The sequence below is a fragment of the Daphnia pulex genome, chromosome 9, assembly GCF_021134715.1.
Source record: "Daphnia pulex isolate KAP4 chromosome 9, ASM2113471v1".
Taxonomy (NCBI): domain Eukaryota; kingdom Metazoa; phylum Arthropoda; class Branchiopoda; order Diplostraca; family Daphniidae; genus Daphnia; species Daphnia pulex.
The window spans coordinates 2,780,494-2,806,049 of record NC_060025.1 but is presented as its reverse complement, the minus strand read 5'-3'; the positions used below and the strand labels follow the sequence as shown (position 1 = coordinate 2,806,049).

The 25,556-nt window shown below is 39.8% G+C and overlaps 4 protein-coding genes and 2 long non-coding RNA genes across 8 annotated transcripts; all 6 read right to left on the bottom strand.

Annotated features, from left to right (window-relative positions):
* Window positions 1-241: 241 nt before the first annotated feature.
* On the bottom strand, window positions 242-2,169 carry LOC124203118. The gene is made up of 2 exons (XR_006878444.1): window positions 1,270-2,169; window positions 242-1,111 (listed from the first exon to the last, which is right to left on the bottom strand). It is a non-coding gene; the product is annotated as an uncharacterized LOC124203118 (long non-coding RNA).
* Window positions 2,170-4,829: 2,660 nt separating this feature from the next.
* LOC124203120 lies at window positions 4,830-6,053 on the bottom strand. The gene is made up of 3 exons (XR_006878446.1): window positions 5,934-6,053; window positions 5,723-5,864; window positions 4,830-5,547 (listed from the first exon to the last, which is right to left on the bottom strand). It is a non-coding gene; the product is annotated as an uncharacterized LOC124203120 (long non-coding RNA).
* Window positions 6,054-12,615: 6,562 nt separating this feature from the next.
* On the bottom strand, window positions 12,616-15,305 carry LOC124203090 (probable E3 ubiquitin-protein ligase MGRN1). Its single transcript, XM_046599674.1, has 8 exons — window positions 15,026-15,305; window positions 14,738-14,955; window positions 14,438-14,676; window positions 14,213-14,367; window positions 13,878-14,156; window positions 13,525-13,817; window positions 13,328-13,471; window positions 12,616-13,263 (listed from the first exon to the last, which is right to left on the bottom strand). Exons 1-8 carry the CDS (start codon window positions 15,242-15,244, stop codon window positions 13,119-13,121), a joined length of 1,692 nt encoding a protein of 563 aa, XP_046455630.1. The 5' UTR covers window positions 15,245-15,305; the 3' UTR covers window positions 12,616-13,118.
* A 99-nt stretch (window positions 15,306-15,404) lies between these two features.
* Window positions 15,405-21,692, bottom strand: LOC124203075 (S1 RNA-binding domain-containing protein 1-like). Of its 2 annotated transcripts, XM_046599653.1 has the most exons (17): window positions 21,535-21,692; window positions 18,865-19,367; window positions 18,597-18,784; window positions 18,416-18,533; window positions 18,119-18,354; window positions 17,914-18,058; window positions 17,657-17,840; window positions 17,449-17,592; window positions 17,239-17,383; window positions 16,979-17,178; window positions 16,780-16,912; window positions 16,650-16,706; window positions 16,417-16,590; window positions 16,235-16,360; window positions 16,090-16,175; window positions 15,848-16,018; window positions 15,405-15,788 (listed from the first exon to the last, which is right to left on the bottom strand). In XM_046599653.1, exons 2-17 carry the CDS (start codon window positions 19,237-19,239, stop codon window positions 15,607-15,609), a joined length of 2,664 nt encoding a protein of 887 aa, XP_046455609.1. In that variant the 5' UTR covers window positions 19,240-19,367; window positions 21,535-21,692; the 3' UTR covers window positions 15,405-15,606. The 2 variants fall into 2 exon arrangements, with proteins under 2 accessions (XP_046455609.1, XP_046455608.1); XM_046599652.1 differs by lacking the exon at window positions 21,535-21,692 and having other exon boundaries at window positions 18,865-19,374.
* LOC124202907 lies at window positions 19,744-20,616 on the bottom strand. The gene has a single exon (XM_046599413.1). It carries the CDS (start codon window positions 20,614-20,616, stop codon window positions 19,744-19,746), a length of 873 nt encoding a protein of 290 aa, XP_046455369.1.
* Window positions 21,693-22,547: 855 nt separating the features above from the next.
* On the bottom strand, window positions 22,548-25,533 carry LOC124203093 (methyl farnesoate epoxidase-like). Of its 2 annotated transcripts, XM_046599677.1 has the most exons (9): window positions 25,164-25,533; window positions 24,566-24,811; window positions 24,071-24,492; window positions 23,888-24,005; window positions 23,753-23,821; window positions 23,560-23,668; window positions 23,382-23,499; window positions 22,961-23,105; window positions 22,548-22,875 (listed from the first exon to the last, which is right to left on the bottom strand). In XM_046599677.1, exons 1-9 carry the CDS (start codon window positions 25,243-25,245, stop codon window positions 22,694-22,696), a joined length of 1,491 nt encoding a protein of 496 aa, XP_046455633.1. In that variant the 5' UTR covers window positions 25,246-25,533; the 3' UTR covers window positions 22,548-22,693. The 2 variants fall into 2 exon arrangements, with proteins under 2 accessions (XP_046455633.1, XP_046455634.1); XM_046599678.1 differs by lacking the exon at window positions 22,548-22,875 and having other exon boundaries at window positions 23,007-23,105; window positions 23,382-23,509.
* Between the last annotated feature and the right edge of the window lie 23 nt (window positions 25,534-25,556).

The following is a 25,556-nucleotide window of genomic DNA, read 5'->3' as shown; positions in this document are numbered from 1 at the left end:
CTGATTTGTAATTAAATAGCTGTGATCGGTCACTTAAACATCATCGATGAAAAAGGTGAAGTTGCATTTTTAAAATGTTCAAAATTCATTTTTAGTTTTGCTATATCTTTTACATTATTAGTATTGAACATAGCTACAATGTAATATTAAAGAAGAAGACTTCTAAAAAGTATATAACAAAAATATAAAAAAAATAATTGTCAAAGTTATGTTATGTAATTAAGAAACCAGGGGTCAACTCTTCAGTGTTCTTCAGCCTTTATTGTGTTTCGTCAGGTAGTAGTCAAAGTCTGCTTTAGTTACAATACTTTCACCCCCCCCAAGGAATCTGGCAGGAATTGTATCCTTTTCTAAAATGGCATCATTGTAAGCAATAGGTAATTTTATTATGGGTTAAACTGCAGTACACATCACTCCAACATTTTCTTTTAGTTATGTGTAGATCTTTTTATTGTTCAAGAACACATTGAAAGTGTTGATGTCCTTTGCATTTTGAAGTAGAATAACAATATTTACTCATTTTAATTAATCATTTTGAAAACAAGTAATGAAAGTTTAAATATATATTTACATTATTTATATATTTAATCAAAATAATTGCTTTTTGTCATTATTTTGCACTGTGATAGAACGATTTATCAAGTAATCCTTTTCTCGACGATTTTTCTCCGATTTCTGATAGTACTACCAATCATTAGTACACCAGCAGTCAGGAATAATCAAAGAAAGAAAAACTGGATACTAGGCGTTCTATTCCACCGCCGCATACAAAAGAAACAAATTATCTGTCCTCAATTGCGTTTTTGAAAAACCCCCCATCAGTGGATAATTTTGCCAGCCCACCACTGAAGACTATGACCAACCCTGCGATGATTGGCGAAGACAGGCACTGCCATTTGAGCATTCCCCTATTTTCCTTCTTGTCCGAGTTGACTGCAAGGACCCAGCACGCATTTAAAATCTTAAAAATCGTGGCAACAAGGAGGCTCACGTTAATCGCCATCCCCATGCTGGTAAGTTAAAAATTGAACGCCAGGATGATAAAGATCATAGAGGTAAAACCGTCCGTCAGATCCGCTGAGGCCAGCTGGTTCACGTGGCAATTGAAAGTCTGTTAAAAAAAAAAATTAAATTATTAAGGGCCGGGCCAAGCTGGGCCCCATTAAAATTATTTGGTTGTCAATCCCCCAACCCCACCACCCAACCAAAAGAAAAAATTTACATTTGATTTCAAATTAAAAAAACAATTTTGTGGGTAGTCGGACTTACGATATCTCTCCAAAAGCAGCGAAGGCATCGCGGAGCGTGTGCGTCTCGATTTCCGGGCTCAGGTCCCACACGAAAATTAATTTTAACGAAAGTTAATTAAAAGCGAAGGCGAAATTTGATTTTTTACCTAGAAGGGCGAGACTCTTCTTCGGACATATTTCTAGACTTCAGCTTCCAGGCAGCGTGTTCTGGGCAATTAAATTAATACATTTTTGCTAAAATTGGCCACAGAAGTTGCATCTGGGTCTGTCAACAACATTTATTTTTATTTTTTTCCTTTCCGTCTCGTAAAAAAACAAAACAAAAAAACCACAAGACCCAAAAATAAGAAAAAGAACAAAACCAGAAAAGCAAATAAAAGGACTGACACGACAAACACACACACACTTGTGTCACTACTCTACAAGAGAAAAATAAAATTTAAAACTCACATTTTAAAAAAAGCCCCAGCTGATGGATTACATGTTCCGATTCAATATGGGTTCTCTAAACAACCCGACACACCAACAAAATCAATTTTGATAGAAAATGGGTCTTACCTTGATTGTGATTATCACGAAAGACGGGTAATCGAAGAATGTAGAGAGCGAGAGAGAGAGACGCTTCTCCAAGGACAAGAGCGATGTGACTGAAGGTCCACGCACTTAACACAAGGTTAAAAGGGCACAGGGGTAGCACAGCACGAGGGGAGGGGTAGGAAAAAAGCGCCTCCAGCCATATTTTCCGGTGTTTCAGAACAGGTCGTCTGTGCGTGTAACCTTGAAAATTTTTCAACGAACTGTTAGGTCACGTTACAGACGTCGGATTGCTAATCAAGTTACATCATTTCAATCCGCCGAGTTTGCTCGTCATTTTGAATCTATTTTCAAAAATATCCGATTAAAATCGATTGCGTTTTTGATTGATTATGGGGCCGTCCACATAATACGCGTGATTTTCTGATCCTGTCATCGAACTGGCTGCTCAAGGCCGTCAGCCCGTCACATAACATTTTAGCATAGTTAAAAGAAAATAGATTAAAGATGATCTCTTTGAGAAGTACCCATATCCCATATCCCATATCCCGTGCCTTTGTCCATATTATTTGTAAAAGTGCACGTTAAATATGTATTACATTATTATTATTATATTATATCCTATACTGATTAATTCTGCTTTACTTAAGCTGGCTGAAGTCTTCAGTACAGCTGTATTATGAGTAATGATGTTTACCATTTCAATCAGTAAAACCCCTATGTATTTTTTAGTTTCACGCACGCACACATTGATAAGAGTAGAACGTTTTTCATCAGAAAAAAAGCCGTGTTTAATTTAGTGTGAAATCAGTTAAACGTCAAATTCTAGACAAATATAATATACCAATAATGCTAGGCTTTAATGAAGGATATAATAATGCTAATAATAACTTAGGTAAGCACGTTATTAGAAAATATCGAAAAAATGAATTTTAAAAAATTTCGTGGCAATAGACAAGCGTTTATTAAACGTAACGAAAGATGTCAGAGTATGTCGTAGCAAAAGACAAAACTAAAACAATTGCCAAGAAAAGAGAGGGACGCTAGGCTTTCGTGGCAATAGATAATCTGTTGTTTATTGACAAGAAAACTATTTCGTGGCAATAGACTGTGTGGTCCGTCGCGTAACGAAAAAGCAGACGGAAAGTCGTGGCAATAGACTCAACCTGAATTTTTATTCGTGAAGGAAAACCAAGTGCATTAGCAGAACAGCAGAACACGAGGAACAAAGCAGACAGCGGATTAGAACTTGACAAGATAAACAAGTACATAATTCCAACACTAGGTGGCCTATGAAGAAGTACTGGCGAACATTTTAAAATTCGAATACCAAAAAATGTACAAGATATTTTACAATAACTTAACCAGGCAGGCTATGATCAAACAATAATTTCCAGAAACCGACTATTGTAAAGGCAACCTATCAATAATATTCATAAATGTTTATAGTTAACGTTAAGTCGTTAAGATACAATGAAATGAATGTAGTTGTAGTCTTCTCGTTTGCCGATCGCATTCTGTCTTCTGTGGTACTTTCCTTTGAGTTCCGACACTCGGTTTCTGTCAGGCCATAAATTTTTTGGGTTTCATGGTGACGTATCTTCTGTTTATAAGCAATAGTTTAATGCAGATTTAGGGAGTTTCAAAATGAAATCGTAAAGTCACCAAAATACACCAAAATACTATCACCAAACAAATCGACTTTCTTTCTATTCACCTAGTTATATCCAACAACTTTCGGACTGAATACCATGGATGTGATTATCATCAAACAATACTATGGGCGAAACAAATTATTCAGAATCTAGGAAAGCCAAATTTAAGAGTTCACATTTATCATTGGAATGACACTTCTAATGGTAGTGGAAAAATAATACGAAAATAAAAAACAAAAATAACAGTTCATGTAAGATCGCTGATGCGTTGGGTGATGTCGAGACATAGTTCCGGATAGTTCTTCATCAATTCCATCCATTCGGGCTGACGGGAGAGCTTACTGCAATTTATCAACACAAATTACATAGCTTTTTTTAAGAGCTTTGGAATGGAATGGAAGTGAGCCCAAACCAAAATTGAGATCGCGTTGCTGATTTTCAGTTGAGTCTTCAAAACATTAACGCATTTATTCTTGAGAGCTTCCACGCCGTATTTATCAGACGCCACGAGAGCAACTGAGTGATGGATTCCTCTGTCACTTTGGGAGCCATTCCTGTATACAAATAGATGAGCAGTTGCCGGAACACATCAAATTCAATGTCGTCGATGTCCACTATTCGGGATTTTGATTCTAAAAGCCCTGACTGGAACATGGCTAAAAAAACGGGACTTCCGGCCGAAAGGATTACGATGTGGGCACCAACAGATTGTCCGTCTTTAAACTGGAAATGGACGTCACAAAGAGTTTGGGTGACAAACATTCCCTCTAGTCCGTTAATGATTATTTTCTCGTCCATTTCCTTGGTCCCACAATCCATAAACAATGTAATACCAAACGGTTGTCTTTGACCTAAAAAATTAACTTTCCAGTGATTAGCATCCTTGTCGTACTCCAATTCTTCTTCAGTGGTGGTATTAGCCTCTTCAAATTCAAACCACACACGAACTGGAGGTACTTTTTTTCTTTCAGTCTCTGTGGGGAGAAATGAAGTATCGTCAAGCTTTTGGCGTTCTGCCTTTACAGATAGGACTAGAAAATTTAATTTAACCTTCTGCCTTCATAAAGTGGATTGACAGAGGCCAGACGCCAAGACCCCTCTAATTCTAGATGTCCAAGCTGGCGTCAGGACAATCCTTGTAAAAACCTTTTGGGGAGGGGGCACGTTTAGGGACCCTTATTGGGTCATCAGAAACCAAATTAGACTAAAATAAATTAAATTGGATTACATTCATTAGACTGTACAGAATCCCGTAGAAAAATTTAGAATTTACATGTTGAAACCGATAAACGATATTACCCAACTACCCAACTCGATGCTGCCCAAAGGTAGTGGAACCACGCTATTCGAATAAACTTAAACTTAGAAGCGTCAATAACGAGATTGGAAATTACCATAAATTTTTGTTTTATTCAATACTAGCGAACGAATCGGAACAGTAACTGTTGGAATAAAAATCAGGTGTTGCATCCGCGTAGTGGTACATTTCTGTGGCCTGACAATCTCCTGTGCCCAACACACAATAAACGTCAGCGCGTCCAGTGTTTTCCATTAAAAGATCTTGAGGCGGCGTAAGAACACGAATTCGTAATAAAGGCAAAAGGGTGCCCGGGGTTACATAGGAAGGAGAGGCAGAGTATTCCGGAGCAGAGTGTTGGTTGGTGGAAACGAACGAATGCTAGGTTAATATGGTCATAAGAAAAAAAACAAAGAGAAAAAATACAAAATCATTTTTCGGGAATCATTAGATCACCACCGCCAAAAAGAAAACATCAATTCCCCCCCCCCCCTTGAGTGGCGTTTTTGAAAAAAAGACCGTCATTCGTCAATTTTGCCACGCCAATGGTGAAACACATCACCAGACCAGACAGTATTTGGGACATAAGACATTGACACTTAAAATTCCCCCTGTTCTCTTTCTTGTCTGAGTTCACCGCTAAACACCAGCACGTGTTAATTATTTTGAACACTAAGGAAACCAGCAAACATACATTTATACCCAAACCCATGTTTGTAAGGGCGAAATTAAAGGCCAGTATGACGACGATAAGTGAAGAAAACTCTGTTAGTAGGCCAGCTGAGGCCAGCTGGTTCACGTTAGTATTAACCTGTTGAAATAAAAAAAAAATATTAATAAAATTCAGTGTTCTGTCGAATAAGGTTTTTCGTGATTCGAACGTAGCTCGAATAACGAATAACCTTCATTTATTCGACGAATAACGAATACGAATAAAAATAATGCACACGAAAGAAATCGACATTGACGGGCGAGGAATGACTTACTGAAGCAGGGGCCGCAGCGACATCAGCAGGGGCCGCAGCGACGCGGCGGCTGCTTTGTCTGGACCGACGACGGCGGTTGCGTCTCCGCGAGCGGCGGGGCAGAGGGGCATCGACGGCAGGGGCGGCCGGGACGAAGAAATTTCTGGTTCACCGGAATGAAAAAATTAAAAAAATAGATTAATCAATCAAAAAACGAATAAATAAAACTTACACAACACGACGAACCCAGGGCGCGGCCGGGACGGTAGTGGCGGCCGGGACGTTAGGAGGGCAGTGCGGCAGGGGCGGCAGGGGCGGCCGCTCTCGTCAATCGATGTGGGAGGAAAAAGTCTCTGGTTCACCGGAATGAAAAAAATAAAATAAAATAAATTAATCAATCAAAATAACGAATAAATAAAACTTACACAACACGACTGACCCAGTACTTTTGCGGGGGGGGGGGGGAGGACGCTGGGGTTGGATAGGACGAGTTGCGGCTGTTACGAGGGTTGCGGCTGCGGTTTCGATATCGCCATCGCCGTCGTCTGTGGCCTCATCCGTTGGATTCATTACCTCCATATTGATCCATATTGATCCATCTTTCCTTCCCGTCATTCTATGGCTGGAAGAGCAGAGAGAAGAGTAAAAAGTTAAAAGAGAGAAAGAGTTAGTTAAAAATAGAGAATTAGAGATAGAGTTAAAAATAAATTTTTTTTTGGGAGGGGGGAGGATTTCATCTCTTTCCACCCCGGCCTAGCAACACACAATAACAATTGATTTGATTAGATTTTTATTCTGGAGGGAAAGGCGACATACATTCCACTTTGGCTTGCTAGCCACGCTTACTACCTATTCGTCCAATCAACCGCCCCAAAATCTCTTAGTATCTCCCTTTTTTTTCTATCTATTTTCTCTTGTTTTGGCATTTGCTGCTCAAATTTTTTTTTAAAGCCCATTTTGGCCTCTCGCAAAGACTGTCAACTTTTCTGCAGGGCCGCCGCCGCCGCCGCCGTCGTCCGTAGAGTTTTTTTCGGTACAGTAGACACGGTCGGGCGGGTGTTATGACAACAACAACAGCAACAACCCAATAGGCCCAAGGCAGAGAGAGTGAGAGAAAAGGAGAGAGACCCATCGATGGTGGTAGCGAGGGATAAGGAAGAGGTGGCGCCCGTCAATGTCATTTCGTCTCTGAAACGAAATTGAATTCGAACACACACACACACACACAAGTCAATAACAATCACGGGACTCGACAGGGCCAGCCGGGCCGTCCTCCTTTTTTCTTCCTCCTCCTCTCCCCCAAACCCCCACCCTTCTCTCAGATCTACACAACGCGGATGGACCGACCGACCCAAAGTCGATCCTATTCAAACGCTTCCACGCGTTACTTTCATCTCTTCAATCATCTTTCATAGACATTCAAGTAAAAAAGAGGAAAAAAGAAAATAAAAAAAAGGGAATAGAAAAGGAGATACTGTAATTTCTATCCTCCTCTCCTTTTCCCCACCCCTTCGCAGGAGAGACGGGCAGACACAAAAAAAAGGAAGGGGGGAGACACGTTTGACATCCGAAACAAAAGTGGCGGAACAACTACTACTCTCTAATACTCTTTCGGCGTAGATATAAGAATACCAAAAAGAAAGAACGACGTTCATCTTTTGTTTGGGAAACGCTATTGGCATAAATAGAAATAGAATCGGCAAACAAGCGGTAGCGCGGCTATAAAAAATGTAGAAAACAGACCGAAAGACGAAGAAGAAAAAGAAGAAGAAAAAGAGATGGATGGAAATGTAGTCGACCGGAAGACCCGCCGCCACCGACTCGGTCAAACGCAGACGGACAAAGAAACTTCCGCCACTGCCGTCGAGATAGCATAAAAAAAAAGATCCGGTCAAAATAGATGATGACTACCACGTCTAACCATTCCGGAATAAGGAAATATATAGCCTGTCAAATAGCCCAGCCGTAGAGTACAGCAGTGTGGGTGGTTGTCCGTGGCCGTCGGGATAGCATAAAAAAAAAAGATCCGGCACATGCATGCAAAAGGCAATGCACATACAAAAGTGAAGGATGGCGGAGAAACTTAGAAGACGGAATGTAATAAAACACAAAATAAAAAAGCGGAGTTGGGCGTCCGGCATGCGAGACGACGCTTTCAGGTATCAGACAGAGGGTGCTGCCCCCCCCCCCCGGAAGAGCGCCCGGCACACACACACACGCATCAACATGGTTGGATAATGAGAGCCGACTAGAAAAGAAAAGAAACGAAATGAAAAAATACAAGGAGCCAGGGTCCGCGTTTTTAGGAGATGTGAATATAGACCGCCGACCCTATCATATGTAATTAAACATTTTCTAGATTCTACCGCTGGTCTCTTCCTTCCTTCCTTGCAGCTCACGCAATGGCTGCCAAACTTAAAAAAAAAATGAAATCAAAGCATCCAGACACCCAGGGCTAGGATCTAGGGTGTGCTAGGTGGCTCCTAACCCGGGGAACGAGTCCGTCTGCACACACACACACACACACAGACAGTGATCATTTGATATTGTGTGGCACGCAAAAGGGAGAGAGAGGCCCTTTGGTTCATTACCCCTCACAACGCCTGTGGGTCGTCAAGTTCAAATTGCCCTTTGATGCCAGATGATAGCCCATACACACACACAGACACACACACACAGTTTGGATTCGCAACACTTCAGATGTGAGCAGCTCAGCTCCTTTCCGCTCCAATATTCCGCTGCCAACGACTTTTCTTTTTTTTCTCCTTCCATCGCCATTTTTGTTCCTTCCAAGGATCGCGTCTATTTCATTTTCCAAGGGGAAAAAAAATATAAAAACGGACGCACATTTTCTGTTGACCGCAGTCGTATAATCCTACACCACACATCTTTCCGGGGGAGTAATGAAGAAAACACGGTCCATTGCATCATCATCTGCGGATGCTTTTGATGGCGCATTGAACAGACGGTAGGGGTGGGAGGAGGAGATATTTATACGAATGTGGCCATTTTCTATTTGGAAAATCTGGACATTAGAGAGAAATAAAGAGAGAGATGATAAGAGAGCTCCTGGCCCTCCTCAACATCTAGGCAAAAGCGGAATCTCTGGGGTAATCTTGGCGGAGCCGTCGGCTCGAATCAACCTCCAATAAGGTGGAGTGCACCATCCCACCCACCCTCTCTCTTTACGGGTAAAACACACACACAAGACATAACGAAGAAGAAAATGATGATCATCATCATCATCAAAACCCGACTAAAAAAACTGACGGCCATCAGACAAGAGTCGGTTGTGAAGACTTGATACTCTCCCCGCATGAGGTTAAAAGGAGAGAAAAAAAAAACACCCACCATCACCACCCACAGGAAAAAGTCTTGGTGGTCTTTCCCCAGTTGGCGAATAACAATAGTGTATAACCTCCCGAAAAAAAAAAAAAAAATAGGAAGTAAAAGTAAAAGTAAAAAATAAAAAATAAAAAAGGTAAAAAATAAAAGTTGAGTAAATTTTCACTTTCGGTTCGGTCTGGTCCGGTTCTTTTTCCCAGCCACCAGAGACGCCATATATTCTTGTGTGTGTGTGTGTTGTGCCTCTTCTTCCTCCTCTTTTTTTCTTCTTTCCCTTTGCCAGTCCCGCGGGATGAAATACAAGTGAACGTTCCCCTCTCTCTCTCTCTCTGGCGCACCTTTTTTGCTCCTGGCTAGGAGGAGCGATGGCAAGGAGAAAAAGGAGAAGAAAAAGAAAAAAGTTCAAAGGCAAAAAAGCAACGACGAGAAAGATCCACGAACTTGCCGGTGGCGAAACAAATTGGATTGCCTTTCATATTTATGTTTATATCGATACTCTTTTCCCTATGTAGAGACAGACAGATATTGGCGAGACTTTTGATGTAATAAAAGTCGCCGGGAAAAGAAGGAAAAAAAGTCGGCGGCGGATGCAAGGCAATGGTGGTGGTGGTAGGAGGGTGTAGGAGGCAGAAGGAGGGAGGTAGAGGTATTAACTAGCTTAGTTCAACGACATGAAAAATAAGAGAGAGAGAGAGAGAAAGAAAAAAGGAGGCCGAGAAATACATAAAAGAAAAAAAGATCCCGCCATCACCCGTGATTTATATGCCGGGATCAATCCGTCCGCCTCACTTTCTACCCTCCCAACACACAGACTGCGGGCAGCAGCCGCGGCCGTTTTTCAACATATTTCTTATCGGTTTTTGTGGGTGTGGCAAGCCAGAAAACCCCCCAACACACAAACAAAAAATATGAATCAGCAAACAAGAAAAAAAAAAGGCAAAGCAAAAGCAGGCACAACATCTAAGAGTTAATCTTAGTTATTAGCCTATTCTCTGCCGCCTATTCGTCACCGTCATATAACAAAACAAAAAAAAAACCTGTTGAAATTTACTTCGGTTCGACTCTCCAAACAACATCAACAACGAGAGGGGGAAAAATAAACCACCCAAAAACTTTCTTGTTTTTCTTCCAAATAGAAAAAAAAGAAAATCCGGGAAGATGAAGACAAACGATGCGTCGAGAGCCAATCTATCGCCATCTAAACAGACGTGACCGGCGGATCAACATTTTAACCCGTAGGAAAAAAGAGAGAGAACCTAACACCTAACACAACCAAGTTTGGGTTATAGATATCAAGTGACGCAACAAACAAGGAAAATAAAAATAATAAAAACAAAACAAAAGAGAGGGACGATAACGAGCGATTTGGGGCGTCCCTTTTTCTCACTTGAAAAAAATAAAATAATTAAATAAAAAAAGAGGAAAATGTTATAGAGGCCGTTAGAGTCACACAATAGCAGTTGCAAACTAATGGTGCGCACGAACGGGAGGGAAAAACAAAGAGAAAAAACTGCATGTAAAAATAAACAAGCGCATGAATGTGTGTGCGCCACATTTGCGGCAGAACAACAGAAGCAGCAGCAACAACAACAACAATGGGAAAATAAATATCAATTTAACGGGCCTGCCAGGAAAGCGAAAAAGAAAAGAAAAAAATGCTGGTATAGAGTCGTGTAACAATCAACCGATATCCACCATTAAGTATATTGCCCTATTCGGTACTAGCAAAGAGTAGTAGTAGTAGTAGTAGTAGCAGTCGTCGTAGTTACTCCGGTCGGTGCACCACTGTTACCAGCAGCATAAAAAGAAGAGGAACACACGGGAGCAGGGGCCGGGGCGTTTGTATCAGTAACAGCCCCCCTAACAGCCTGACATGAAACGATTATGTCGACTGCCTAGAGTCATGAACATGTTCATTACGGGCAACTCTGAGGAAAGAAGAAGAGGAGGGGGTACACACTACTACTAGTAGTCCCTTCTGCCCTGGCATTACACAACTGGTAGTAAGCAGTAACCTGCCACTAGTGCTCTATCTCCCCCATTATACATCAAACTACATACATGATGACACGAAACTTGGACTTGCGAGCCCATTATTCCTGCCGCTACAAAAGCATCAACGTTAACTTTCTCTCAATATCAAATAAAAATCCCCGCACAACTCCTCCAACAAATGATCCTCTTTCACAGAGCAGCGAGTTTACCAGCTTTTTGGGTTGGCTCAAGGTAAGTCGAGGAACAAAAACAATTTCAAAATAAAATAAAAAAAGGAACAGCAACAAGACAAAAGAGTCAGTCACGGACTCGGGTGCGATGGAAATAACAAAAACAAATTAAATAAAGAATTCCAAACCCAAGTTTTAGGTTACGAGAGAGAGATGTTATACCTACAAAATGTGCTCTTGGTGGTGGAGGTTTCTTCCAATCTGTATTTCTTCACGGCAAGTGCCTATAACAGTTCTTCAGTCACCGTCTAGCCTACATTCCATACAAAATAAACACATTTGATAAGATTCAATTCAAGAAATGAGGGAAAAGCACAGAAATCTAACAAAACTTGACTGTTGAACTGTGTAGCACTTAAATGTTTAAAATTTTAGCAGTTGTAGTTTAACCCATAAAATTACCTATTGCTTACAATAATGCCATTTTAGAAAAGGATACAATTCTTGTCAGATTCCTTGGGGGGTGAAAGTAATTGTAACTAAAGCAGACTATGACTGATACCTGACGAAACACAAAGGCTGAAGAACACTGAAGAGTTGACATCTGGTTTCTTAATTTGATCTTTCATTTGACACAGTTAACCAATCTTTCAATTTGATGGGAGGTGAACTAATTATCTTTAACAGAGAAGAGATTTTCGAGAAGAATGTGTTGGCCATCATGGTCTGGAAAGTTTGAGCCATACCATACGCACACCAAACTGAATGAGGTTAAAAAAGTATAGACGCCATTGCAGCCGCACTGAGACGAAACTTGGATTGTTCATTGCTTGTTGAAATTTTATATTACATGACGGATAAAGTTAGTCTTTTAATCGGTCGGCTAAAATAAAACGTCTACGTCACTTTTGCAGACTTGCTCACTTATTTGGGTCGCCATAATTCGTCATCGTCATCGTCATCGTCTGCCCATGGGGGGCTAAAATGCGGGATCCGCTGTGGATGCCACCAGGGGGCACCACTAGATTTCAAATCGTCATAGGCTAAAGTTGTGCAAGTTTATTTAGATTTTAATGCTTGTTTTATTTTAAAAATAGGCAATAATAAATTAAATAGAAATTGTAATGCAAAAAGAATTAACAAAATGTTCCTGTATTCTCTAAGACATTCACGCATAGAAAACAAAACTAATGTAAAAAATATACGTTATTTCCGAAATTTTTTAATTCGCAGACGGCAGACCACTTTTTTCTAAGCTGGATATAACAACGTTGCCAAGTCGATAAATAAAATGGCGGGATATTTGGTTTGGAATTTATAATTTCAAATCACTGAATCACAGAATCAGAAACCAGGTTTTCGAAGCGAAATAAATGTTTTCCTGCATAAACGAAGAGAGAATGATTCTGACGATTCTTTTTTTTATTGCCAATATAAGACGTAAATATAATACTTCACTGATGTAACAAATGTGTGATGAAATGATAGGTTAAAAGGTAAGAAGAATACAAAATCAAATTTTGAGATTCGATACAAGATAGGGGAAATTAGAACAAAATATTAACAAGCCCGATTAAAAGACATGTAGTAGGATGTAAAATATCCTCTGCTGCCGGACATAATAAATGATGCGAAAGCGAGATGGATAAATTCAAAGATAAATTAATCATAATAATGGTTCCCTACACATTGATTCCCTCATCAGTTTACTAAACAAGGAAAAATAAGATAAATAATTAAGTCAGGCCCACACCCACTTCGAAGTTGGTGCTCAAAATAACAAAGTCGATTCTGCCTTTCGTCATGTGGATATCACTTGTCTTCAATTTTAAGTATCTTACCAACTAATTCTTTGCTCTTTTGTGCTACCGCGATCAAAACGAATGCAACTTTGACGCTCACAACTCCTAATCGAATCCTTGAGGGAGATTAGCTAAAGGGGTTGGCTTAACTAATCTTCTAGTGGAATCAGCCGAACTGCAGCTGTCGCCGCTGGAACGCAAACTAGGCGAAGTTGCACCACGAGGTCCCAACAGAGAGGCATTTGGAGTTCTATGAAAACAAATTAAGATAGGTAAACATTTCGAGTTAAAATATTATTGGTGTAGTAACACACGTGAGTGGTCGACGAGTATGAGCACTGCGAGTTCGACGAAGTTGACCCTGACCCGCGGAAACGACGCTTACTGGACTTTCAGCTGGAACGGCCCCAAGCGATCGACGACCATTTTGCATACGATTCCATCCCATACGGCTTCCACTATAAGTTTCAGAATTAATTTAATTGTGGTAAAACAGATAAAATGATCTTACAATGTGTTAACTGCTTCGACAAAAGATTCTGAAGTGGATTCTTCGTTGAGTGTATCGTTTTCAATTTCTTCCAAAAGTGTGGAAGAAATGGGTCCAATGCTGTCTTCATTAACGTTGATCACGGTTTCCTCGGGAAGCGCGTTAGTAGTACTGGTAGCTTCAACAGGTATTACGGTAGTATTATGAGGACGACGAGGCCGGGGACGTCTGGGAGCGACTGTTAGACCATTTAGAGCTTCCAGCAATGAAATGGCCTCATAGCCCATTGGAACACAGTCATCAAGATGAGTATACTACAAAACAAAAACATTTAAATTAGATTTTCTTTTTGCGACATTACAAAGGCTGTTTACTTCCGTGGGTGGTCCCTGAACCTTGCGCAAGGCTCTAATTTGCAAGAGTGCACGAAATGGGGCCCGGCAAATAGGGCAGTTATTGGCTTGATACCTCAGACTGTCGGCGCATAGTTGACACAGGCACAGGTGTCGACAAGGTAGAATGAGGGTATCTCGCGGCTCGGACATGCAAATAACGCATTCCCCACCACCTTCATCGTCGTCTTCTGGATCGCAGTCTTCCAATACTGACCCAGTATCATCTTCATCAGCCTCAGCTTCTGGCTCTTCCGATTCCTATGTAAAATTTAAGTAATTAAATTGCCTGAAACATAAGTTAGAACATTTGTTACCCTGTGGTGTACAAGTTTGTTTTCTATTCCATAAATGTCCTGAAGTAGATAAGCTAAATTATCTACATACAGCTTCTGTTTTAAAGCTTTAAGCACATATGATGCATCTGAGGAGTGTTCTATAAGACAATAAGTAGCTTGATGTTGTTTGGGATCTGGAAATAAACAAGTCATAATTTTAATTTCAAGTTATGTGGAAATATAATGGAATATTTTTAGACATACCATCCCCTTCTTCAGCTTCACACACTATGACTACAGGGATTATGTCTCCCTCTGTTCCTGGAGAATTATCTGCTATCCGTGTTGTCCACTGGCCAGATGTGTTAATACTTGTTTGGACTTGAATTTGAGGTTGCTGGATATTACATGGGCTCCAGGTTACTGTAGGCTGACTAAAAACTTGTCCTGCCCCAGGTTTATAATGGAATGTTTCTGGTGGAGAGCCACTTCTAGATACATAACTGAAAAGGGAAAAAATATATATTTAAATATTGATACAAGATTTTATGGAAGCTAAATTACCGAACTCCTCGTGCCAAGACTTCCTCTGCACAGCCAAAGTATATGGTAACTGAACAAGAAACATCTGAATCGAACACAAATTCCACAGTGTAAGACGGTTCCTCTCCCCTATCTGAGGCAGGTGCTGTGCGTAAAAAACGTACAGATTCTTTCCTTACATTCACCAGGGCTCTAAGGGTCTTTGTTGGTTCATTGGTTTGTGGTGCTGAATATGGAAACTAAAAGAAACAAATATTAATGTTGAATATATCTTAAGATGAATATGTAAAAGTGAAATAGGTAACATACAGGAACAGGCCGATTCCCAAGGAAATTGAGATCTGAGTTGTCCCCAAACAGATAAGCTTCTGGCTGTTGCACATCAAACCTCTCACCTCCCATGATGAAATAATTCGAAAAATAATTTCCTTGTTTAGGAGGATAACGATACATTAATGGATTTATGTTTGAAGACTGATCTGTCACGTCCTCAGTGACAACACCATTTCGGCTTGCAAATATTCCCATAATGAAATACTTGATTTTCTGGAAACCCTTAAAATTCTTAAGCTTAAAGTACTTTTGAATCCTTTTTTAAATAACTTTAAAATCAATGCTTCTCTCGAATATCGGATAAGTACAGAGGAGACTAAAATACAGACAACACAACAACACGGGAAGACATGACTCAATGGCGCTAATAACCAACTCTAATTTCTCTCACAAGATGGACACAAAATACATTTGGTGTTCAACGCATCAACTGTTCAATTGAGATTTCAAAAACCGTAGGAGATAATTCATAATTCAAAGAAATTAACCAGTAATTTAAAGCAGAGAAAAAAACATTTCATTCAACATATTGGAATCAATTTCATCATATCATAAATTTAAATTAGTTCCAATGATATTCGCTGTTGCGACACATCGATACTGAGAACTTTCACGTAAATTTGATTGGTAACTGAAAGACTCTCCTTTTTCCCTTTCATACGGCTTGAATGCAACAATGCGTCTTTTCCTACTCCAATGTCTACAAAAGCCCCAAAATCCGTAACATTGTTGATTCGACCTAATCAATATCGCAATTGATTAAAAATTGATACAGCTTTGAAAAATGTAATTATAAACCTCTGAGTTCTTGTCCAACTTTGATGTCAGCCAATGAAGTTACGCTTCTTTTGAACAAAGGCTTGTCGAATTTGGTACGCAAGTCATATCGGAGCGGTTGCGATAAGCTTTGTAGTATTTGCTCAATCTTGCCTTCTGTTTCTTCCAGTTGAAGGGCGATTTGGCCTGACGCTAATATAAAAAGCATAAAATGGTTGTTAACAGATGCCTGTAAAACTAAAATGACTAAGCCAAAATCGTACATTTAGTAGCGAGAAACACTTGCAGCTTTCGGATGAATGACTCATGACCAATTTCCTCAAGATTTCCTCCAAACAAGTCAATTATTCTGCAATTTAAAAAAAGTTTAAATAATAAATAAATGAACAATTAAGTGTGGGTTATTACGTTTTTGCCAAATCATAAGATTCTGGATGAACGCACGTACGATCTAAGGGATTAGTCGAAAGGCAAACAGCTTTTTTCCCGCGGGAGCCTTTACTTGGTTTAGTCGGCTTTTGATCACTGCTATCGCTGTAAAGAGAAGAAAATATTAATTGAATCCGATTCGTTTTAATTGTGTACACTACCAGGAGCTTGCTGATGATGTTTCCGGAATGGTTAAAAAGCCAGCACATTGCTGAAAAGTTACAGGGCCAAGTGTTGGTACGTCAAGAATTTGTTGACGGTTAGTAAACTGCCCATGTTTTGTGCGATAGTCGATAATCTTCTTTGCTTTGTTGCAACTCAAACCGGCCACTTTACTAAAAAAAGAAAAAAACTAGTTATCCAACTTAAAACATAAGCAGAATAATTGATTTACCTGAGTACATGAGGTGGACAACTGTTGATGTCAACGCCAACGAAAGAAACACACTCGCTAACGACACAAAAGATTTCTATCATAAGATCCAAGGTTTCAAAGCCAAATTTTTATAGGTAAAACACCTTACCTGACAATATCGTCCAAAGCCACCTCCAGCTGTTTGATCGAAATGTCGTGCTGGTACATTCCAATACCAATGTGACGCGGTGAAATGCGAACATACTCCGTTAAAGGGTCCTGGAGCCGACGAGCAATTGAAACTGAAAAATCCAAGCCCAGTGTTAACAATCTCATAAGCTCGATATATTATATTTAGTGGTTCTTACTAGCGCTTATCACATTCGGTTCTAGTTGAGGGAATTCTTCTTTAGCTTCGGGAGAGCATGAATAAATGGACGCTCCACATTCATTAATAATGGTAAACCTCACATCGATTGGTTTAAAAACCCCTTTCTCAATCAGTTGGCTCAGAAAATCTTCCGTTTCGCGACAAGCTGTTCCATTCCCGATAGCAACTGTTGAACATCTATAACCAAACGGGGAACTTGATTTGAAATTGAACTGATAAAATAGAATTCTTTCTTACCCGTATTTCTGTACCATATTTTTGAGAGACGTGGCAGCAGGTTGTCGCACCAGATCTCGATCGCCAAATCGAATGTAAATAGTTTCTGTGTGGAGTACGACACCATTTGGAGAAACCGCGGCGCACTTGCAACCATGCTTGAATCCTGATCATTTCAACCAAATGGTTAAAATCAACACAAAAGAGATTTAAGAATTTTTACGTATTTACCAGGATCGAGGCCAAGAACTGTGGTATTTGGTAGAGGGGGTGATAGCAGCAAACTCTTTAAATTTTTTGCGAAGACATCGACAGATGCATGGTGAGATTTTTCAGTTAGCCGTGCTTTAATTCGTCGCTTTATGAGAGGTTCCACTATGAAATTGAATCGAAGAACATATAAATTTGAACCAACTAAACAAATGATGTATAGTTTTACCTATTCGCGTGTAAGCGTCCTTGATACTCTTGGTAATAATTATCTTGCGGAAATCACTACGTTTACTGTCTTGTTTACCGTACTTGTTTTCACAGAACTTGATCCAATCAGATTCCACGTGTTCAGGGAAAACTATTTTCAGAGACAGTATTTTCAAGTCCTCACCTCTGCTAATGGCCAAAAACTGTGAAACAACCAAAAAAACCTGATAACAAATTTCTTTGGTTAAAATAAAATTAAAAAAAAAATGTTCTTACCAAATGAGGTTTGATAGGATTATCTGGGCTTCCTACACTAAATGTTTTGTCTATGTATGACTCAAATTTGGAAAGATCACTAGGATTCTGTTTGTCTGCGCTCCGTGATTTTGTGATACAAAGGCGGACATCTGCTCTTGTAATTCTAAGTTTTAAATGATTAATTAATTTACACTTTAATAAATCTTGATCGACATTTTCTTACAGTTGACTCAGTTTGTCCACATTTTCTTTATTTTTCCCAATGACATCAGCTATCACATGTTGGATTCCGAGTTCAACACTCTTCATAGAATCAAGACCTTCTACATCCACATTCAAAAGGGTCTCGATGGAAACATGTTTCACTCCTTCAAGCAAAGCTAAAGCAGGTGCTTCCAGGCCCAGTTCTAATGCTTTGGCAGCTAGGGTCTTCTTCTTTGTATCTTTAAATGGGGCATACTGCAATTCAGAATAACAGTTAATTATCTTGTCTTGTTTTGACAATCTTTACAATACATACACAAAATTCTAGTTCATCAAGATCTTTGATGTTACAAATTGTCTCATTCAGTGAAGGAGTAAGAACTTGTTGTTTTTCCAAGGTTTTAACAACTGAGGCAATCTTTCCTTGCACTTTCCTAGAACAACATTTGATTAAAATTCATTGATTAAGTATGTTTTGCAAGCATAAAATGATTTACTGTAAATCTTCCAGAGATGACTTCATTTTTCTCAGAACTTCTATATCCAGATTGCCTACCATTTCTTTCCTGTATCGAGCAATGAATGGCAAAGTACAGTCTTCTTTGATTAGTGATGTGAATTTTTTACAAGCGGACAAAGGAACTCCATAAGAATCAGCCAATACTTCGTGAATTTCCCATGTGGCCTATATGCAGCAAAAAAGAAATATTAAACATAGAAGTGTGGTGTTAACATGGCATTAGGAAAGAAAAGTAAGATATTTACTTGTCCACAGTGGTCTTTGTGTTTTTGCTGGGCATCATTCTTAGGCTGAATCTTTTTCTTTTCAATATCAGTTTTGGGCTCGGTTATTTTCCTTTCAATGTCACTTTTGGGTTGGATTCTTTTCTTTTCAATATCACTGTTGGGCTGGATTTTTGCTGCTGGCTGGGTTATTTTCCTTTCAATATCAGTTTTGGGTTGGATTCTTTTCCGTTCAATATCACTGTTGGGCTGGATTTTTTTCCTTACAATATCACTCTTTGGGTAGACTCCAAGACATAACACCTCATTTTCAACATCATTAGGTCCCACATCCCATCTACTTTTATACTTTTTTGTGCTGGGTGCAGTTGGATTTTCATCATTGTGCCTCTTCATTTTGTTCTCTTTCTTTTCACTCAACAAGGTTTAGACTGGCGAGATTGGTATAGAAGTATAGGCCTAGTAGCCTAGTAGGGTATATTCGTAAGGGAAGGAATTCGTTGATTTCTTAGAAATTAGAACCACTTTTTTGTTGATATAGAAATTAACACGTGAACCTGTTTGCTGCAAAGAACGCTTTGTATTGCTACTCGCCTAGCCACAATCGTCAACAGCACTGAGTCCCCCTCTCTTATTCCTTTGTCTGGGTAGGTCCTTCTCCCCCTCTCTTCTTTCCTGGCTATCCTGCGTTGCCGCACTGTCCAGTTTGTTTATCTTTTATACTCAACACCTCCCCTCAAACTGGACCCCCAAAAATAAACATGAGCACAGAATACACAGCATATTTGAATCAGACATAAATACTAGGTTCAGTGTCACAAGACAAATAATAAGAAAAGAAATATCAGCCTCCTTTAACTCTTCAGTTACACCTCCCCTACACCCCGAACGCCAATCTTGTCACGGAGATACTTGAAGCGTGGAGCAGCCAGGGGTTTCGTGAGTGCATCGGCCAGTTGCTCCTGGGAGCTTACATAGTTTATCATCTCTTCTGTCATGTCGATCGTAACGCTTCCTTTTTCTGTCCGCTTCTTCTCCTTCTCTCTCACGCCGGCGTTTGTATTGACGGCATTGAGCTCTAACATGCGTAGTGGAGTTGCACTCCCAGCATGTTCTCGGTATACCAGCATGTTGACTGGAAGGGTGGCTTTTTCCTTTGTTCTGACCGTACTGGGCAGGAAGTGCTTGCTCTTTGTGCTGTGATTCATCTCTGTTCGGCTTACTGAGATAGGCAGTATCAGATGTCGATTTTGCTTCTTCGTCGTTGCGCAGGCTCTTGTCCAATGCTATAAGGCGAGTAGTCAGTTTCTTGAGAGTTTTCTCTGCAACAGGCGTGCTGTCCCATGCAAAGGCAAAAACACGGAACTCTGGAGGAAGCGACATGAGTATCTTTGCCATTATTTGATTATCATCAATAGCTATGTTGAGGCTCTTCAGACGGAATGCTATCTGTTCCAACTCAGTCAGGAAGCTTGATACACTTTGGCTTGGTCGAAATGTGCATCCATAGAACTTTGTCCACAATAGAGGTGCATTGTCTGCGGCATCTTCTTCATACTCAGTCTCCAATTTCATCCACATCTCTTGGGCTGTGCTACAAGACATCAGGATCCTTGATTGGTCTTCTTTGATGGCGCCAAATATGTTCTGCATTGCCGTGGTATTTCTCTTGTTCCAGTTGGTTATATCAGCTGCATTTTCAATCACCTGGTCAGCATTGCGTCTCTGATTGTGGTAACAAAACGAGAAGATGGTTAGGTTTGTGATATCCATGGCAGCCTCACATTATCTCAATGTGGAATCTCCCTCACATCATCTCGATGTGGAATACCTCTCACATTATCTCAATGTGGAATCTCCCTCACATCATCTCGATGTGGAATACCTCTCACATTATCTCAATGTGGAATCTCCCTCACATCATCTCGATGTGGAAAAACACTCAGCTGTCTCCTAGATGCTTGCAACTCTAGCACACACTTGTCCACCATCATATGATGGAATTTAGCCAGAGTGACCAAACAGATTGAGAAAGAAACACAAAAAAAGAGAAATGTCCAGCAAACACAAACACACAAAAAACAAAATCAAGTGGCAGAGATTAAGCACTCACGCCGGGATCTAAGTTTGTCAATTTAATAGTTGGTACCACGCCACAGATAGGCATCTCATATCGCGTTGTTGTCAGGCACGGATCACACACATAAAGAAAACAATAAATCATCAATAAACTTACTTCAGCAGGTTGCCGTTGAGTCCCGTTCACGACTTCCCAAAGCTCAACACTTTGTAACGCCAGCTTCATTCCAAATTTCCAAGACGCGTAGTTTTTCCCATTCAGACACCATACAACATGGCGGCGGCCATCTTTCTCCATCACTCCAGAAAAGAATTTCTAATTTCTTGGGAACAGTTAGCCGGGGACACACACAAAAAAAAATAATTGTTCAGACAGAGTAGCTGTTAGCTGTGCGTACAGCTGGGCCCATAACCTGTTGATATAGAAATTAACACGTGAACCTGTTTGCTGCAAAGAACGCTTTGTATTGCTACTCGCCTAGCCACAATCGTCAACAGCACTGAGTCCCCCTCTCTTATTCCTTTGTCTGGGTAGGTCCTTCTCCCCCTCTCTTCTTTCCTGGCTATCCTGCGTTGCCGCACTGTCCAGTTTGTTTATCTTTTATACTCAACATTTTTAGTATTCAACATATTCGACTACTACTACACACAATTTCATGCCTCGTGCCACCTGCTAATGACTTGTTTGTGGAATGAAGATTTGGCCTGATTTGGCTGCCAGCCATTCAAATTTTTCAAAACAATTCGTCAGCTATTGCTCGATTGAGCCCTCTACTGGACGAAAATGAAAATACTTTTAAACTATTATGGGCGGGCTTTTCATTTTTGGATTGGACAACTAAATATTATAACATCTCCCCTTGATCACGTTCATCTTTCGAAAATGTTGTGTCTTCGAAAATTAAAAAAATATGAAAAAAGAGAGAAATAATAAACAAGTTTTAGATAAAAAGTTTTACAATTAAAGGAAAAATTGTTTGGAGTGGTAAGGTAACCCAATTGCGACTTGGGTACACGCTCGTACTTAATTGCGCTGTGCACATTGGGCCCCAATGACCACATTGCATTAACGAGTGAACGGTGAACGGTTACGGTAGACGATCACAGTATACGACTGAACATACAACTTCGTGAACGTGAGAATAAATATCCGAGATACAGGGGTCATGTGGGTTGTGATATTTGTGAAAGACGTTTTTACAGCAACAGGGGGACGTGAGCTCCTGATTTAATGTTGAATTGTTGATGCATAAAGCAGAACGCCAATAAACGGGTTATGATCTGACTAGGTATTACACAAAAGGGATTGGCAAAGAATCGAACACGGGTCAGTTTGATGTGATGCGGTGATGATAAAGAAAGTAAATGTGATGATGTGGATTAAATTAAATAAGAAAATGTTCATTTCTGTTCCCACAAAAACGAACATTGCTGCCTCCTACCCAGAAAAGAAATGGGGTTACGCATTCTCCGAATTCAGCATCAATAATTGACGTACGGATAAATTTAAAAAAAAAAAAAAAAAAAAAAAAAACATCTGTAAAAAAATATGCCTGCGTTCCATTGTCTTTAGGAACCAGTGGCGCGATCCTTTTAAATGTTTCATCCGATTTTGCCAAACAGTGTTTTAAATGTTTTTTTGAAAAACAGTTTATTATTATTATGCGTACTGATATTATGTCTTGTGTGCAGTAACAGTAATGTAAAAAGGCTAGCGGTAACAGTAATGTAAAGAAGCTAAGTTGTTAATATACCTCATAAAAAACTCCGATCAATTTCTTGATTTAATAACAGCTTTAAACGGGGCGTACCCCTGAACGAATCCCATTCGAGGATCAAGAGTTGGTAGAGGTTCATTCGGTATTGCTTGAAACTGGAAAGACTTGACCAAACTGGTTACGAACAGGTAAAGCGTGTTGCGGGCTAGCGATTCTCCTAAACACATCCGTTTACCTGGGTTGCATGAAAATCAATAACACACGTTAAAATCAATCAGTCTTTTAACCAGCTACAAAGAGGGGAAAAAAATGGAACTCACCAGCCCCAAACGGGAGAATCCGATCCGATTTTATAACAGTTGTACCATCAGCACTGAGATGTCGTTCAGGTTGAAACTTCTCGGGATCGTTCCAATAGTTTTCATCCAAATGAACCGAATAGAGATTGATTTGTACAATACTCCCCTTGAATAAACGTAAATAACAAGTAATTATTATTTTCTAGCTTCAACGTATGGAATGCCAAATAAAAAAAAAAGATAACTGCTCAATGCTCATATCACTGCTATTACTGCTATTCGTGACCTTCGTCCTTAAATGATTTTGATTTTTGAATATCTACGCTTCTTAGTAAAAGGAGTATGGTATTATCGATTGAAAACTGTCAACTAAACAATTGATAATCTATCGGTTCGGTCAATTTGGCATTCCATATCAGAGGATAGTGGAGAACAAACTTACTTTGGGTATAGTGTTTCCTTGAAGTTGGGTATCCTTTAAAGCATAATGGGGAATGGAAAACGGAACAATAGAGGACAAACGTGAAGCCTCCAACAAGACAGCTTCCGTATAGGGTAAACTGGAGATTTCTCCAAAACATAATTAGCCGACTACAATTACATGTTGTTAAGAAACAAACCTTGGACGTTGCGCTAAAGTTGGCATGGAAGATCCGCATACATTGTCTAATTCTTCCTGCATCTTACGCTGGACATCTGGATGGTGTATGAGGTACAACAATACAAATCCTTTTAACGATAAAATATTTTAGTTAAAAATTTTCAGCGCAAAATAATACAAGTTTAAACTGTTTCTTTAGTATTTGATCTGACCGATTGAGTTGCCTGTGGTATCCCCTCCAGCAATGAATAAATCAAAAATGAGACTAATCAACTGCTCCTCTGAAATTAAAAAAAAACAGTAAAAATTTAATTTCGATTTTGTGGGTCACTTTCACGTTAGCATACTGTGAAATGTAGACACAGGATTGACTTTCTCCTGTTTCTTCGCTTCAGAAAGATAAACATCGATAAAATCACGAGGATCGTCCTCAGAAGGGTTCTCCTCATGTTCATCTATGGAGGCCTGAAAATTAAGCGGCTATATTTTAAACAAACCAATGTTAAACACCAAAAATCTAACTGACTTACTCGAATGAAATTCTGGATAGGAACAAACATATCAGTGTGCAAGCCAATAATTTTCTTTAAAATTGGAAAGTTACGAAGCAGAACAGCAGGTATAGGCAAGTTTGATCGCACATTGTTTCCGCTTGCGACAAATAAGTCGACCATATGCAACAAACGATTTAGTTCCTCGTCATTATGCTTGTACCGTTTACCAGCAATAAATGCCCACAGGATATTGATTAAGGTAGGATTGAACAAGGCTTTGAAATCGACTACGGAATCAGGATTGGAACTGGCCGAAATTTTTATCTCTTCAATCAGTTCATGGATTTCTTCGTGGATGAGATTCTCCGATGAAGTTCGTCCAAATCCTAAATCACGAAGATGGCGGAGCGTGAATCGCCGCTGCTCACGTAAAAAATCGCCATCTGTAAACATTATACCTGAGGGAAAATCGGATGGTTTACATTAAGTCATCATTTTCCAAAATAAAGGCCAAATCGTACTTTGTATTACCGAGCTTTTTGCCAAACGTTCTTTCCGTGATCGTCCCGCTAGATGGACGACCATTGAGATCTTCATTATGTAGCGCTTTTTTTACGGTTTCATACCCGCAAACCGAAATGAAAGGCTGAATTGGGCCCAAATAAAATCCAGTCACCGGGCCGTGAATTTTTGCTAATTTTTGCATAGCTTTATGCACATAAGGATCGAGTTTGTTCACAAAAGGTAAATATCCAACAAGGGGCAATCCCATCGGTCCTGAAATAATAAAATAATAATTGCACAGCATTCATTAGAAACTGCGAATAGGGAAGTCGCGTGTATCCTAGATTTGAATGTTAAAAGAATCGCTGTTGAAATTTTTTCGTGTACACCAGGGCACCAGGCTTACACCCTTCACGCGATTTCCGGTGTCCTCCAACGTGTGAAAGTAACGAACTGTGGCGTAGCGTAAAACTTTAAACCCAAATTTAAACCAATCAAACCCAAAAGATGATTTTAAAAATAAAATTCCTAGACTGTAAGGTACTAAGATAGATTCTATTTTTTGGTTAATCTGAGAATTCAAATTTAAAAAAAAAAAGATGTTGACTTTTAAGTTTTAACGTACCTGGGGGAAAGTTTTTTGGCTTTCTCGATAACTGGAATATTAAAGCAATGGAGAGTGCCAATAAACAGATTTCCACAATCATGTTGACAGCAAATGCAAGGCTCTTCTGTTTCGATTCACCTTTCAGATCTGACTATGTGGAAAGCGATGTGATTAAAAGATTGTCCATGGGCTCGAAGCAAAACCGCCAAAGGCGTTTTGGATGTAGCTTACGAACGGGCGAATTAAAAAAAAATGCTGGATAGCAACAACTGCATAAAAGTTGCGATGAGTCGTAAATCCGGACCATGCGATGGAGCGTTCGTCCCCTTTTTTTTCTAATTTGTTAAGTACAGCCGTTTCCGACAGTTGTTTACATTTGCATGCCATGAATCACGTAGGTAGAAAGCTAGG